The sequence below is a fragment of the Aulonocara stuartgranti genome (genome assembly GCF_965226115.1).
Source record: "Aulonocara stuartgranti genome assembly, chromosome: 8".
Taxonomy (NCBI): Eukaryota; Metazoa; Chordata; class Actinopteri; order Cichliformes; family Cichlidae; genus Aulonocara; species Aulonocara stuartgranti.
The window spans coordinates 25,860,404-25,876,629 of record NC_138959.1 but is presented as its reverse complement, the minus strand read 5'-3'; the positions used below and the strand labels follow the sequence as shown (position 1 = coordinate 25,876,629).

At 40.6% G+C, this 16,226-nt stretch overlaps 2 protein-coding genes across 3 annotated transcripts in view; both read left to right on the top strand.

Moving 5' to 3' along the window:
* The window catches only part of abcc3 (ATP-binding cassette, sub-family C (CFTR/MRP), member 3), a 54,969-nt gene extending 47,815 nt beyond the window's left edge, over positions 1-7,154 (top strand). For both annotated transcript variants that reach the window (XM_082544045.1, XM_082544046.1), the window contains exons 24-31: positions 1,057-1,256; positions 2,479-2,605; positions 3,557-3,658; positions 4,184-4,330; positions 4,423-4,581; positions 5,372-5,538; positions 5,620-5,814; positions 6,346-7,154. In XM_082544045.1, coding sequence (XP_082400171.1) covers positions 1,057-1,256; positions 2,479-2,605; positions 3,557-3,658; positions 4,184-4,330; positions 4,423-4,581; positions 5,372-5,538; positions 5,620-5,814; positions 6,346-6,457 — 1,209 coding nt within the window. In that variant the 3' untranslated portion in view covers positions 6,458-7,154. The remainder of the gene's footprint in view (positions 1-1,056; positions 1,257-2,478; positions 2,606-3,556; positions 3,659-4,183; positions 4,331-4,422; positions 4,582-5,371; positions 5,539-5,619; positions 5,815-6,345) is intronic.
* A 5,723-nt stretch (positions 7,155-12,877) lies between these two features.
* Positions 12,878-15,968, top strand: wfikkn2b (WAP, follistatin/kazal, immunoglobulin, kunitz and netrin domain containing 2b). The gene is made up of 2 exons (XM_082544288.1): positions 12,878-13,307; positions 13,812-15,968. The coding sequence occupies exons 1-2, from the start codon at positions 13,122-13,124 to the stop codon at positions 15,354-15,356; spliced, it is 1,731 nt and encodes a 576-aa protein (XP_082400414.1). The 5' UTR covers positions 12,878-13,121; the 3' UTR covers positions 15,357-15,968.
* Positions 15,969-16,226: the final 258 nt, after the last annotated feature.

Genomic DNA, 16,226 nt, shown 5'->3' with positions numbered 1-16,226 from the left:
TGCACCTTGTGGTGAACCCTCTATATTTACTCTTGTGGCATCTCGATTTACCATAGGTGTGGATAATGATTTACGGACATCCTAAAGAGTGTTATCTACGTTTTTTTTTTTTTTTAAACCATGGAAGGAATCCTGTGATCATTCATCCATTATCTTTGTTTTCCGCAGATGTTTGCAGATGTCTTTTTTTTTATCTTATTAAGTACACATTAACTCTTTTAGAATGAACTAAAATGTTTATTAAGCCATTAATCTTCCTACAGTCCATTGTAGTCAAAGGGAAGCCTGATTAAAGTGGGCTCATTTAGCCACATGTTGTGCCATGACCACATGAGGTATATACGTCTCATATTCTAACCTTTTCCTGTGTAACTAATAAAAATATCTATAACGTAGGTTACTTATCAAGTCATATTTCACATCATGAACATATAAAACTGTCTATACGATTTATTTATTTTTTAATAAATAAAATGGAATCTTTCATTTCAAATGTGGCATAAAGGGCAAAAATGATAAAAGTTGCGTCACTGCCCAAAGATTTGCTTACCCAACTCTCAGTTTGTCTTTAAGGGAATATTCTGTGTCCTCACTACGTGATACTAACTGCACACTCACACAACTAATATCAGCTTAACAGTAACACTAAATGTTGTTCCTGCAGCTTTGTCATGGCATCCACTTTGCATCGCTTGTCTCTCTGCCATATTCGTCTTTAATCTCACTGTGCTCAGAAACTACCAAATACTGGATGCAGATATATGTGTAATGAAAAACAAAACACCTGCAGATAAAAATCACCTGTTCTGTCAGCTTTGCGGATTTTATCAGTGAATCTTGTTATTTGTATTAGTTTAATATGCTTAAATGCTTAAAAGCTCAGGGTCAAATATCTGCAGTTGTTTTGTTAACATAGGCTTTCTTCATTACTCTGTGTGGGTGTGCGTGTGTATGCGTGTGAGCCTGTATTTGCATCATATTTAAACATATCTGAGCACATGGAAAGCCTTGTTGTGTTTTAACATTGTCTGTTTTTCTCCCCCTCAATGCTTGTAGAGATTTTACGTTGCCACGTCTCGGCAGCTAAAGCGTCTGGAGTCGGTCAGCCGCTCTCCCATATACTCCCATTTCTCTGAGACCATCACTGGCTGTAGTGTAATCCGAGCATATGGCAGGCACTCTGCCTTTGTTCTGATGAGTGATATCAAAGTGGATGAGAACCAAAAGAGTTACTACCCTGGTATAGTGTCAAACAGGCAAGTATCCTGCTCCAGCAGAGAAGCAGCTGTGTTCCAGTCTTGAGTTCTTGTGTCGCTCTGTGCACAGCCACTGCATGTAAAAATTCTGCGTCTCTGTTTGGCTGATTCTTTCTGCTTTGAATTTTGTTTCAAATTGTGGCTGCACATAATCTGTTACTTATGGAGCCCCTAAAGTTCTATAAGGTGGGTTTTTTAAAAATCTCATTGTCTCGTGTGCACAAATGGCGAATATCTAGTGTTTATAACTATAGGAAGGTAAGGAGTACTCATGCTCAAAGACTTCTTCTCTTCTATTCAGCCTTAAGTTTGAGTGACAAGATGAGAAAATCAATCCTGCTCGTGTCTGTAGGTTTATTATGGTTAACTACAATGACTGTTTAAACTCAAATTGCACAGTGAAATTTTGGTGGCTTCTAACAAAGCTTAGCAAATCGTTTGCACCTGTGTGCAGCTTTTATGATAAGCTAAGCTAACTGGGTGTAGCATAGGTAATATTCAACTCAATTCAATTTTATTTATATAGCGCCAAATCAACAACAATCGCCTCAAGGTGCTTTATATCGTAAGGTAGACCCTACAATAATAGATACAGAGAAAAACCCAACTATCATTTGACCCCCTATGAGCAAGCACTTGAGCAAGCACTTGAGCAAGCACTTGAGCAAGGCAACAGTGGGAAGGAAAAACTCCCTTTTAACAGGAAGAAACCTCCGGCAGAACCAGGCTCAGGGAGGGGCGGGGCCATCTGTTGGGGTGAGAGAAGGAAGACGGGATAAAATACGTGCTGTGGAAGAGAACCAGAGATTAATAACAAGTATTGTTCAATGCAGAGAGGTCTATTAACACATAGTGAGAAAGGTCAAGGTCAATATCAAAATTCTCACCTGATCCTTTTTTAAGAAAAAAGCAGATTTTCTAACATCTGTCCATCTTATTGGAAAGATGGCGTTAATGTGAAACACTGTCTGAGTGCAAAGAGTGAAAAGCACAAAAGGAATTCGCATACTGTCTATACACACATAAGAAAATATACTGTACTTACTATAGTGTTGCTCCACAATAAATAATATTTCTAAAACTTGTGGCTCTATCAATGGCACTGCCCCTTGTATCCCAGTAATGAGTATAAGTCATTATTGTCGTAACACGAGGTGCTGAATTATCCCGTGTTTTAGTTTCTCAGGTGTTCTTAAGGTCAACTGCATCTGCTGTTTTACAGGTGGCTCGGAGTGCGAATTGAGTTCATTGGAAACTGCATTGTGTTGTTTGCTGGCCTGTTTGCGGTGACAGGAAAGGACAGTCTTAGTCCCGGCCTCGTGGGTCTGTCGGTGTCCTATGCTCTACAGGTACTACTACAGCTATTGCAAGAATATGACCTAGATATCTCATTTAACCAGTAATAATGTCACTTTATAGCATTTTTTATATTTATAATGCTTTCTCAGTAAAGCTGCAGTCACTGGTATTTTTACCATGGATCAAATCAGTGTTTTATCCTCTTAGCCTATTGTTTGCTTGAAATACAGAGCGCTATAAGTGTTCTCAGTATTGCCTCTTATCACTTTATCAGTTACTTTTAACTTTATGAAAACTCATGTTTGTTGTTTAGCAAAGCATCTTAATTTATTTCAAATTTTAGTTTCTAGCATTTATCCTTTTAAATATTTTATCATCTGTGCCTCACAGTTACTACTCTTCTGATCTATAATGTGCTTGAGAAATTTCAGTGTTTACAGACTGTTGCTTAAAGAAGAGGGGGGTGTTGCACAGTGGTAAACATGGATCTGTCTCTGTATTTTTGAGATATGTTGCTGTCATCAAATTAAGAATGAGCTTCATTTTCTCACTTAAAGCAGATCATTGCTTTCTGAATGTATCTGCATTTTACTCTGTATCACAATTTTATTGGATGGGGTTGTTTAGTAACATCATTTATCCTTTTGCTCAGTTTTAGCTAATAAACCTTACTTTACTTGCATGCTAACGCTTCCCTTGAACTTCACCAAATATTATACAGCTTTAATTGAATGAAGTTATATGTGAATAAGTCTTCATATTGTAAGTTCAGCTCGTTAGTATCTAGTTGAGCTGCTTCACGTTCATGTGAAGGGCCTACTTGTTTTCTGCTCAATTTAAAACTTTTTCCTTTTCATTTTGTCTTAATGTCTTTTATGTAAGTCATTTTTTATTTACAAGGCTCTGGAAGTTGTTTTGCTTTGCCTTACTTTGCTGTAGTGGACACACAGCATCCCTTATTGTAAATTTCTGGAGTGTTTCATAAGGCATTGTTTCAATAGGTGACCATGTCTTTGAACTGGATGGTGCGGATGACTTCAGAACTGGAGAACAACATAGTAGCAGTGGAGAGAGTGAAGGAGTACTCTGAGACCAAGACAGAGGTATGTCATGAATCCCTTTAAGCACCTTTCTAATACTCTGTGAAGATGGGACTGTTCATGTGTTTGCTTTTAAAGTGGTGTTGGCTTTGTGCTACGGTTAAAATGTAGGAATTTAGCCACGTTAAAAAAAAAACAAACCTGCCTTGTTGCTCAACTCTGCAACACAAGACCTATAAACTGTAACTAGTTCCAGAAATGTTAGCTTACCTGCTGCCAACAAGGGCCCCTCTGTTGCAGAGAAACAGGGCACTTATACTGTACAGAGTGTACTTTTTCAGTAGCCATCACAGAAAGTGCCCCTTCTGTGCATTAGTTGGTGTAGCTGTTATTGAAAGCCTCTGTTTGAAGCATCCGGTGCATCCCAGAGGTGAAATAAATATTTGGCAGCTCCGAGTGGCTGTGCAAAGAAGTACAGCTCTCTGACTTCTTAGCCTGATAAACAAATCGGTTCTGGTCCAAGCCAAATAGGCTAATGAGTTGCTCAGAAAGTTTTCCTACCATGAAGAGCTGTGTTTGTGTTTACAGGCCCCCTGGGAGGTGGAGGACAAGAAGCCCCCACCTGAATGGCCCATGCAGGGGAATGTGGAGTTCAACGACTACAGCGTTCGGTACCGAGAGGGACTGGACCTCGTTCTGAAGGACATCACGCTAAGAGTCAAGGGAGGAGAGAAGGTGTGGGGAGGATATGCCGAGATGATTTATTTATCAGTGCAGAATAATGGCTCAGTGGGGTGTTCAACACAACTCCGTGTGTTTCTGCGCAGATCGGTATCGTAGGTCGTACGGGGGCCGGCAAGTCTTCGATGACGCTCTGCCTCTTCAGATTGCTGGAAGCTGCGGGAGGCGAGATCACCATCGACAACGTGAAGATATCAGAGATAGGCCTGCACGACCTGCGGTCTAAACTCACCATCATTCCACAGGTACGACTGTCAAATTCTGCCTGAATGAAGCACCTGTATGTTTGAAAAGGATTATATGTCAGTATTTGTGCGAATAATCTTAATTTTCCAATGAAATATGTACAGTTTAGATCTCATACATCAACAGGAAAAAAACTAAACTAAATGATTCAGAGTAGTAATTACAGTATAAAAAGCATCTATTTACTTCTAACACTTATTAGGGTCTGGTATAACTCAAGGACCAAAACTTTTAAGCCAATGCGGACATAGCGCAGTTAATATTATTAACTGTGATATCTGCTACTGCTGTCTCAAGCTCTATATTCCACTATCTCTAGTCGGGAAACATCTGAAATCACCAGTCAAACAGCCCCCTGTGAGCAGCCACTTGGCGACAGTGGGAAGGAAAAGCTCCCTTTTAACAGGAAGAACCAGGCCATCTGCCCCTCCCTGAGCCTGTTATTGTAAAAATGTTATTGTAAAAATTGTTCAAAGATTATGTGAAAACAGCTTGAGTCACATAAACGGGGTTATTTAGATTGTTGTTATGTTGACTGAGGCTCTGGAGACTGCTAATTCTTAATTTAGTTGCTGATCTGTCTGTGTGCTGTAAACTAAAGCTAGTGCTTTGCACCTTACCAGTGATGCCCACCACCACCCTGCACCCACCCAAGTTCACCCTGCCACTCTGTAGCATCGAATAATATCAGAGTGAGAGCCCAGCTGAATGTCCATCTGTCGGTTTTCCTTTCCAGCCAGGGTTGTGGTAGCTTATTCCTGCTCACCTGTGTTTCTGTGTTTGCCTCAGGAGCCTGTGCTGTTCTCTGGGACACTGAGGATGAACCTGGACCCTTTTGAGAAGTACAGCGATGAAGAGGTGTGGAAAGCCCTGGAACATTCTCACCTCCACAAGTTTGTCAGTAACCAGGCAGCAAAACTGGACCTCGAATGTTCAGAGGGAGGAGAGAACCTCAGGTACGTTCAGAGACAAAGAAGCACGGTGAGCAAGGCTTGTCTGTAAATGCTGTTTCACTTACTGGATTTTGGTGTCTCCAGTGTGGGCCAGAGGCAGCTAGTGTGTTTAGCTCGAGCCCTCTTGAGGAAGACCAGGATCCTCATCCTGGATGAAGCTACTGCTGCTATCGACCTGGAGACAGATGACCTCATCCAATCCACCATCAGGACTCAGTTTGAAGACTGCACCGTCTTCACCATTGCACACAGACTCAACACAATAATGGATTACACAAGGTTAGTACCTTACCGATTACTTTGAAGGGAAAATGCACCACCTGCTTTTCCTTTTTTCTGTCATATATTTATATGTACTGTTACAATGGTGAACGCTCATAGACGATGGATATCCTTAGTATGGTCATCTCAGGAACAAAACTGTGGTTGTAGCCGACCTGCTGTTCAACTCTTCTTTTTTGCAAGGGAGAGCCATTCTTATCATCCTTGGCTTAAAGGGAGGATGCCCTCAAAGAGAATGTGGCTAAAACATCTATTATTCATTATTTTGAATCATGCAAAGCTACTCTAGTCAGGTCCCAGGGGCAGAAATGGGCCACTTTAAAACTATTTTAGAAATAGCTGCTCATTATTTTGAAGTAAGTGAGATTTTTAGAACTGTAACACACAATACTGATGCTTTTCTACCAAAAGCAAAGTAGGAGTAAATTTGATAATGTGATGTGTGTGTAAAAGAAAATAAGAATGTACTGATTTAAAACCTGTATAGGTCTTGTGAATGAATCACACTCTCTTCCTCTCTTCTTACAGAGTGCTGGTGTTGGACAAGGGACGGATAGCTGAGTTTGATACTCCTACAAACCTTATATCTAAGAGAGGAATCTTCTACGGCATGGCTAAAGATGCAGGACTGGCACAGTAGAACTGCCTTTTTGTCCCGATGTTGTAAACCAGAGTCTGGAATTCAGCTCAGTTCACTTCAGTCTGAGTCTGTTTGAAACCTGGCAGTGGAACTGAAGAATACTTTCTGTGTGCACTTGTTATCATTTTCAGGAACCTTATTGCTCTCTTTGAATGAATCCTGAGCTCCTCTACAGACTTGGGTCATTTAGCACTTGCAAGTAGTTGCAGCGTCTGTCAAAAACACATCAGGACATAAACAAATGTTTCAGTAGGAAGTTTCTGGCTCTGATTGTCCTGCAAGTAAAAAAAGCCATAAGTGCAAATGTCATTTGAGCCAAGTCTGCTCTCTAGTGCCTTCTGCCAGTGGGATAAAGAAAGCCAGTGAATGTATCGTTTTCTAATCGGCTCTCTGCTGCAAAACAAACAACACGACAACAAAAAAAGGAGGACCTTTTTAATGTCATATTTTCTACAAAGAAGAATAATGTGCCACTGTACCTTTCACATGAGAAAAACCCTACATTTTTGTGATGAACCCACTTATTTTTGTACTGCACTATTATTTAAGCTACTTTTAAAGAATTGTCTTATCTAGGGAAGTGTGCTCAGTTACTTATGTGATTCTTCTGTGAACCAAATCTATAAAAACTTGAATTATGTACCACCAAAATATGTAATATGAAAATGCCTTTATATATAAAAAAGGAAGAACGAAATTGTTGTGCTGTCTCTAAATGGTGCTGGGGTATAAAACCTTCTGATTTTTGTTTCTGCTTATTGAAGTCATGGTTCCAGATGGGATTGTCATTTGCATGCCAAAGGGTCAAATATGATATGACTTTAACATTTTACAATCAAGACATTTTACAATCAAGATATTTGCTTTTTATGTTAAAGAGGCTGCTTGGGGTTTATTTTGTTTTAGCCATATGTCTGATTTTTTTTTTTTAAAAAATGCTGCCTTTCAAATGAAAACCTTTACGTTTTTCCACTTGGGTGTGGAACCTTTATCCTAGATGGGTTGCTGTGACCTCGTGGATGCTAAGAGATTAATGTGCTCTGTTGTTAGTTTGGGCACATAACAGGTTTGTTGTAAACTGGTTATTCTAGCCCAGGTGTGTCAAACATAAAACCCAGAGGACTATATTAACTATATTTTCTTAAGAGCCACCACAACCCTATCTGCAGTTTTACCCATATATTTCTTACAAGTCCAAAGAGCCTTTCTGAACTTCTTTCATTTTCTACAGCAACTTCTCTGTGATGCAGAAAAACCTGAATTATAGAGGCCCTTAATTTGTGCAGCTAAAGTTCTGGGAAGGGAAGCTTCACTGGTTGCGGCGGCAGTTGTCGTCTGGCGCTATGGAAATGAATGAATTGGTCCAACCCACTTAAGGTCAAAGTGGGCTGCATGTGGCTGAGATGAGTTTGACATCCCTCCACTAACCCAATAGTGAAACTGAACAGCTTGTTGGAAGATTGACTTGTTTTTTGTTTATCTGAAAAATATATTTAGAATTACTCATATTTTAAGCCCAGCCAATCCTGCTTACCAAGTCTAAAATGTTACACATTCATATCAAGTGTTCTTGTTGTTGGTTGCAACTCGTCACATACTCACAACACTGAAGAACATTTCATGACCGAAACACCACAACAACAGAAAAACCTGAAGAAAATAAAACATAATGCGTATCTGAAAGGTTACCATCATCTTTTGGGACATTTGTAATAAAGATTTAATAAATCATCAGTAATGATAACGCCATTGCAAGAAAATGTATCATATCAGCTTCTGCAGGAGTCTTTGTTTAGTGTCTGATTCTAGTTAATCTCAAAGCATCCACCAGATTCAGGGTGACCGTCGAGGGCCGGTGTCCACCTGAATCAAATGATTAGTTCATTACCAGGCCTCTGGAGAACTTCAAGACATGTTGAGGGGGTAATTTAGCCGTTTAAATGAGCTGTGTTGGATCAAGGACACATTTAAAACCTTGAGGCCTAGAATTGCCCACCCCTGGTCTAGGGTTAGGGGTTGGGTTAAAGCCCACCCCTTTAAACAACCAAACAGAAAAGTCTTAAAAAACAAACAAAATATTAATAGGTTTAAAAAAAAGGATGGTTTAATTCTTGGGTTTTTCTACCAGATGAGAGTTCTTCGAAGACCTTATTTGTAGAATTTAGGAGTAGTATGTAAGTGGGAACTTTTTGTGTGCACATACATGCAAATGTACCAATTATATACTACTCACATGGGTTGAAGTGTGCAACTAATTTTTCTTCCACATTTTTGTGGGGATATTTATTGGCAAAGATAATAAAAGACACCCAGAAAGTTCTTTTAAAGTTACCAGCACCAGGGTCAATCCGTTTGGAACTCGGGAATACAGGTGTGGATGAATTATATGAAGTGAAACTTGTTAGAGTTAACCTTTAAGCAAAGGTTGCATTGACCTGATAAAAAGGGATGCAGACGGGACTTTCAGAATATCTTACACAGCGGCCTAAAAATCCAAATGGGGTCTCAGTGGTCACAGGGATTACTGCTTTGGAAGGCAAATCAGTTCTATAATTGGTTATGTGACTCTGGAGAAGCCTTAGTTTAAAAAATGTATGCTGATGATGTCCAGAGGGTTGTTCCATTCAAGTTGTGGCTAATGAATCATTCCCATGTAGCCTTGTAGTCAGTACAGATTTCTTAAATTAGATCTTTTACATATTTGGAATTTTTTTTCCAGGTAAAACAAAACAAGACTGTTTCAGTTGTGCTTTGTGTGAATGTCATTTATACAGTGATGCAGCAAAGATTTATTTATTTTTTTACAATTAAGAAGAGACAGTGTTGCAAATCACCAGTTTTTGGGGGGTAATCTAACGTCAGTGCCAGTCATTATGTAATTATTCCAACCATCCACTAGAGTGTGCTCACACTCAGTCAGCAAGCCAGGAAAGTGACTGTTGCCCCAACTTCTTCACTTACAACTGAAGGAACTTGTGTTTTTTCCTTAATGTATCCTAACAGGCAAAAATATGGTAATTTTACTACAGTGCTGGTAGAAACTAATACAAAAATACAATAAATTAAAATCTAATAAGACAAGAGAGTTAATGTAAGAGCTTTCCTAACTGTGGATCAAGAGGGATTTGTTGCTTTTTCTATTGTTTTATACATTGATTCTGTGGATATGTTATTGGAAATTGGGTTGTCTGTTCTCAGAACTGATTGGGGATTAAGAGAAAGTAGGAAGAGAGACCATGACGGGGCAAAGAAGAGAAGTTCACCTTAGATTCCTTACAGCAAGATGTCTCTTGCCCCACACACAGAAACACTGCAGTTAACATTTCTCAGTATTTTTCCCTGGCACACACCTTTCTTTGTCTCCAACATGCTAAAACTGATAAATGTTGATAGGGCGGCATGAATGAAAGCTGTGCTGCCAGTTTCCTTGATAAGGTCCCTGCCTATTGGCACAGATGTACAGAATCGGACCCAGAGGTGAGAGGAAGATTAATAACAACTTTAGCACAACAGTGATACAGCAAGAAGGTTTGAATGTTATTTTTTGATGCCTTGTCAGAATGTTGCTCAGTATTGCTCAATATCGGAGTACCAGACAGAGCAAGATGTTCTTTTGATATGTCTAAGCCACCCACAGATGTCAGGAAATTCATAGAAGAGATTTTTGAGAAATGCATAACTGGTTTTAAATTGAAAAATGAATAGGCTGACATTAGTCAGATTTTACTGTAATATAAAGCTAGAGTCAGTTTCCTGGTAGCTTCTTTTGGCATATACACTGTAGATGTGTAGGTGGGGGTGGCTGCATATATAAGAATCAGTCCATTTACCATTTGTAAATGAGGGGCCACAACATTAAAGGTCGCCACAGCAGATGGATGATGATATGAGATAATGTGTAGTGTTTGATTTGGCACAGATTTCTTAAAAAAAAACGAAGTATATATATATATACTTTTTTTTAATGCCAGATGCCCTACTTCTGCTGATATCGCTTTAACCAAACATGCAGATGTTTGCTAAAGATGCTGAAGTCAAAGTTGTTTCTTTGGATTTTGTTTTACTTCACCAACCTGTTGCTAAATTCTTCAAAATACTTTTTAAAATTTTTGTACAACCCAAAGGTCTAATGTCAGCCAGCTGAGCTTCATTACTGGGGTAATCTCAAAAACTATGATGATGTTTTGTCTCTTCTACTTTGACAGGTGTTGACTTTAATAGTCTAAATAAAAAAAACTGATATCAAAGCTTGTAATCCTCACATAACCTCTCACCCGAGGGCGTGCCATTTCATGATTTTGTAATTTTCCTGACACCTGGAGAATTTTTGTGATTCTACAAAATAAGCTTATTATTTGTAGCCCCAAGATGTGTCTGGCCTTACTGAGTTTGACAACAGTTAACAGCTTACAATCCTCCCTCATTATGAAACCTCTCATTTGTAACTCTTTCTGTCCTGGGGAGAGCGACAGGTATTTTCACCTGTGTACACACACACATTTTGCCCCTAGTGAATATCCTATAACAATAAGTACAGTAAGCTGCCCCAACCACAAATACATATCCAGTAAACACTAATATAAGGTGACATAGTGAATCATGGAGAATATGGGAATATGTTTTTTATGATTAGCACTGAAATGGACCTAAAATAATCCTTCTACAGGATCCGGAGCATGGCAAGATCCAGATAAACAAGGCTTTATTTATTAGCTTGTCATACACACACGCACACAGGTTTACACAAAAATCACCACGTCTGCATGAAGAACAAACAATCTCCTGCACACACATACTTAAACTCAGCATGAGTCCACCGTTATTGCACTGGAAGGCAGTCTAATAGCTACCCTGTCCTCAGCTGAACTGTGGAGGAAACGGTTTACACAGGAAAGGACTGAAGAAATGATAATAACAACTTCATTCATTAAACATGGTGCCAACTCTCACGCCCACTGCAGAGCACACCTTCAAAGTATTTTTTTTCCCCGTTTTTGAGTTGCACTGTCCTCATCTCACCTCTGCTGGTTTGCCAGTCGGACTTGTTAAGGAACGAAAAGCTGGACTCATGTTTTCTATTTTAAGTCTTGGATATGAACCCAAACCCAAATGAGTACTTACGTTTTGGGTGATAACCTGTTTCAGTGCTCCAATTAAGCTTTGTTCTTGTCAAATAATGTCCTCAAGCCAAGATTCAGAGACCGTTTTTTTTTCTTTTCTGGAATTTAAGAACAAGTCTGTACATTTGCATAAATTCAAAGTAATCCTGTGTACAAAGACATGCTTTGTAGGATGTATGCAGACGGCTGAAGAATGTGGACTGTATAAATGGAAAACTGTGCTACGTGGAAAATAGAGATTGTTGTGCAACACCAGTCACGTATCACAGATTGCATGCATTTACAGAGACAAGAAAAAGTCCACAGAGTGTGCAATGTATCAAGCAGGTAGAAGCATGAACTTGTACATGGCTAAAATGGCTTTATTGAGCTCAGGCTGCAAGTTATCATGTTTTACACAGTGCAGAAAGTCTATTAAAGTGAGGAACAGTATATAATCAGCTACGTCAGTGTGTTTCATGGAATCCCAATGAATGCAATCACATTGAAATGGATTCTGTTTATAATTATGTCTAACCTGAAGGAAATGTACTGCATTTATTAGTGCTGATCACAAAGTACTGCAGGTCACAATTTCCCTTTATTTGGCCCATTATAGATTTTTACAAACAGTTGTCTTTAATATTAAGTAATGAAAAAATTAAGCATATTAGAATAAAATTATAACTATGACATGGTTTTGTTTTCTTTAAAAATGCAGTCTTTTCCAAGAGCATATTGTGTTTGTTAAAATATGAGTTTCAACATCTGTAAAAAAAGAAAAGAAAAATCCTCTAAATGATTTCACCCAGATAAATTTAGCTGTTGCAAATATGCTTAAATGATGAACAGTTAAAATATGAATCGTTTAAATTTTCATTATTTCAGCTGTTGTCGTTTTATTTTGTGTAAAAGTGACTCATTTTTCTTATATGTGTGTGTGTGTGTGTGTGTGTGTGTGTGTGTGTGATATAAGTAATATTCTATATTCATAGTATGTAAAGGCAAAGTACATCACTTCTTGTTACCTGTAAAAACCGCAGCTTTAATTCAAACAGTCTGAATGTGTGTTAACATGTGTTTTTTGCTGTTTTGCAGTCGTTAAATAATAAGAACTACATTTTTTGTAAGCTGAAAAATGCCTTTGAGACTTTTTTATTCCGTGCGTCATAGTGCACGGTGCGCCCTGGCGCCGGCGGGGACCGCAAAGGGTTAAACGGGGTTACCAGCAATCCTTTTCACAGGCAGGTGCCCCGCCAGCTTTTCGCTTTTTTTTTTAGCTTCTTTCAACATCTAAGGAGAAACTCATAACTGTCATTTTGCGAGTTACTTGGCGCGTCTTGTTAGCAGCGATGGCGGAGGGTTGGTGGTATAAATAGAGAAGTGAATTTATCAACTGACACACATCGCACGGACTCTGGAGACTGATGCGCTTTGACTCGTTTGCACACCTGCCTTTATTTCGAGAACAACTGATTTACAGCCGGATCACAGAAACACACATTACTTTGTTCGTTTGGTTGTTTTAACTTTCAGCACTTGTTGAATTGCGCGCCGCTCTGAAGATGTGGTGGATGCTGTTTCCGCGCTGGATCTGGTTCCTGACGTGTGTGTCAGTGTGGATGGAGCTCCAGGTCGGAGTTTTGACCCACATTGACTATACGCACGGGGGGATCTGCCCCAATGATATGAACCCCAACCTGTGGGTAGACGCCATGAGCACCTGCACACGAGAGTGTGAATCTGACCAGGTAATGTCATGGCAGTAACTTGGAATGAAAGCTTATCGTGGTTTGTTTTATTTTTTGTTAATAGTGCATGTGGGATTTTCAAATAGAGTGAACAAAAAAGAAAGAAAGAAAAGTCAGGATAGCTATATTATTGTGATGGTAGTGTGCCACATTGTTTGATGTCCTTGGTTTTGTTTTTTATCAAATTGACTAAACTCAAAATACAAGTGCACAAAAATGATGACAGACTCTGTAATTATGACTGTAGAAAAAGAACAATTACACATTTATTTACTTTATTAGAATATGTGCCTTACTGGTGCAATATTTCTGTTTTATTTCTATTTAATTTGTAAATATCATATCATGCATGACTCTTTCTAGTTGTAGTTATTTTTCAGCTGCTTCTATTTTAGGTATGTAAGTTGCTTTTGACTTTTTTAACTGTTTATATCTCACATGGAAAGTTTAGTTTTGTTCCATCTTGGATTCAAAGCACTTTTTCCCCCCCTTCTCCTCTTGCAGGAGTGCGAGTCCTATGAGAAGTGTTGTCAAAATGTGTGTGGGAATCGAAGCTGTGTGGCAGCCCGTTATGTGGATGGAAAGAAGGGCCCCGTGGGAATGCCAAAGGAAGCAACCTGCGCCGGTTTCATGTGCACTCAGCAGGGCTCTGAGTGCGACATCTGGGACGGTCAGCCGGTGTGCAAATGCCGGGACCGCTGTGAGAAGGAGCCACATTTTACCTGCGCCTCTGACAGCATGACCTACTACAACAAGTGCTACATGGATGCAGAGGCGTGCTCCAAGGGCATCACCCTGACTGTTGTCACGTGCCGCTTCCATCTGATGTGGCCCAACACAAGCCCTTCTCTCCCCCAGGTGACCACTCTCCGGCCAACCACTGCGACCCTTCAGGCGACTATCCCACCCACCACCGAGCCTCAGCCACCTGTACTGATCAGCAGCCCCACTCCACAGACTGTGAATGTCGGGGAAACAGCAAGCTTCCTGTGTGACATCATCGGTCGCCCCCGGCCTGAGATCACATGGGAGAAGCAGATGCCTGATGGGGTAGAGAGGGTTCTCATGAGGCCCAATCATGTTAGGGGTAACATGGTGGTCACAAACATCGGTCAGCTTGTCATCTATAACGCCCAGCTGCGCGATTCAGGGGTCTACACCTGCACGGCTCAGAACCCATCCGGTTTAGTGCAAGCCAAACACCCATTCACTGTGCTGCCCACAGAGTTACACAGAACTCCTGAACCCAAGAACCAGACCCGCTGCCTGCCTGACGAATGTCTGAAACCCCTTGACAGCGCAGATGATTGTGGGAGTGAGCTGCAGAAAGTCAGCTGGTACTACGAGTCCAAATCCAACAACTGCTTCTCCTTTACGCACTGCCACAACAGCAGCCAGCAGCCCAGGAAGGTGTTCCAGACATACGAGGAGTGCATGCAGTGCTGTGGTCCAGAACTGTCGGGCCCCTGTGGGCTCCCCACCCTGCAAGGCCCCTGCAAGGCATACGAGCCGCGGTGGGCGTACAGCACCACCCTACAGCAGTGTCAGTCCTTCATTTACGGCGGTTGTGAAGGAAATGACAACAACTTTGAATCTAAAGAAGGCTGCGAGGAGATGTGCCCCTTCCCCAAAAACCAAAACTGCAAGGCCTGCAAGCCGAGAGGCAAGATGGTGACGAGCTTCTGCCGCAGCGACTTCGTCATCCTGGGTCGCATGTCTGAGCTGACAGAGGAGAAAGACTCAGGCCACGCCCTCGTGACTGTGGAGGAGATCTTCAAAGATGAGAAGATGGGTCTCCGCTTCTTTGGCAAGGAGCCCCTTGAGGTCACTTTTATCAACATGGACTGGAACTGCCCATGCCCCAACATCACAGCTGCTGCTGCAGAGGGCCAGGTCATCATCATGGGCAATGTCAGCGATGGCATGGCCATCCTTCAGCCTGAGAGTTACGTGGGAGCATCTAGCCCTCGTCGGGTACGGAAACTGAAAGAAGTCATCTCTAAGAACACATGTGACATTCTCAAAGCGATCACCAACAGCCCTCAGTAGGGCTAATATCTGTACATAATGTTAAGCTGTTATATTCTGAACATTGCCCACAGTACTGTCGAGATCTTTTGAGCATTCTAGCTACATTTGGAGTTCTTAATGTTTCACTATGATGTTGTTTATGTTTTGTGTTGTCAGTTTGCAGGGAAGCATTTCTTTGTCCAGCCATTGGAGTTATTAACCCAAATGCCATGTAAGTGAACACAGGAGAGTTACCTTACTCTGCCCTCCCTCATATCCTCTCTGACCTATGCAGAAATATAGCTTGTAGACGTTTGGCATCAAAGCATGAAACAATTTGAACTCTCCATTTTAAATACTTGTTATGTGACCAGGAACTTTTAACATCCTAACATTTACTCGGTGTGGCACACCAGGACATGTGCCATACTGCATATGGAGTATGACTGCATAGATTTCATCCAAAAGAATGAGTTGTAAAATATTCTATTTACCACATTTTCTCCAAAGCAGCTGCTCATTTTATATCGTCCTTCTCTTATTTCTTGGGTATTTATTACCATGGAAGCTTGTCTTTGATTTTGTACCTCACATCCTCTCTGAAATCAAGTGGACTTTTGTATTTTGTGTAATGTATAAAGAAAATAAACATTTGGGATCTTCTCTTTCCTCCTCATTTCTTGTCTTGTAACACCATATTATGAGGGATTATAGGGCACAGTCATAGCGATCTTACTTTTTAAGGCTAACAGGAGTGCGGAACCAGATTTGGTGCCTTTGTACCTGTTGTGATGACAGACAGCAGCTTCTCTGTGTACTGTACCTGTGTAGCTCCGCTGACAGGTTGTGATAAAAGAGACTTGGGAATAGCATATCCACAGTCCACCCTGCCCCCCTCCTCATCCCTGC

Bases quoted from the DNA above. Each gene is read 5' to 3' on its own strand.
- wfikkn2b (XM_082544288.1), top strand. From the start codon at position 13,122: ATGTGGTGGATGCTGTTTCCGCGCTGGATCTGGTTCCTGACGTGTGTG. The intron at 13,308-13,811 runs GTAATGTCATGG...CTCCTCTTGCAG, and splicing joins GAGAGTGTGAATCTGACCAG to GAGTGCGAGTCCTATGAGAA.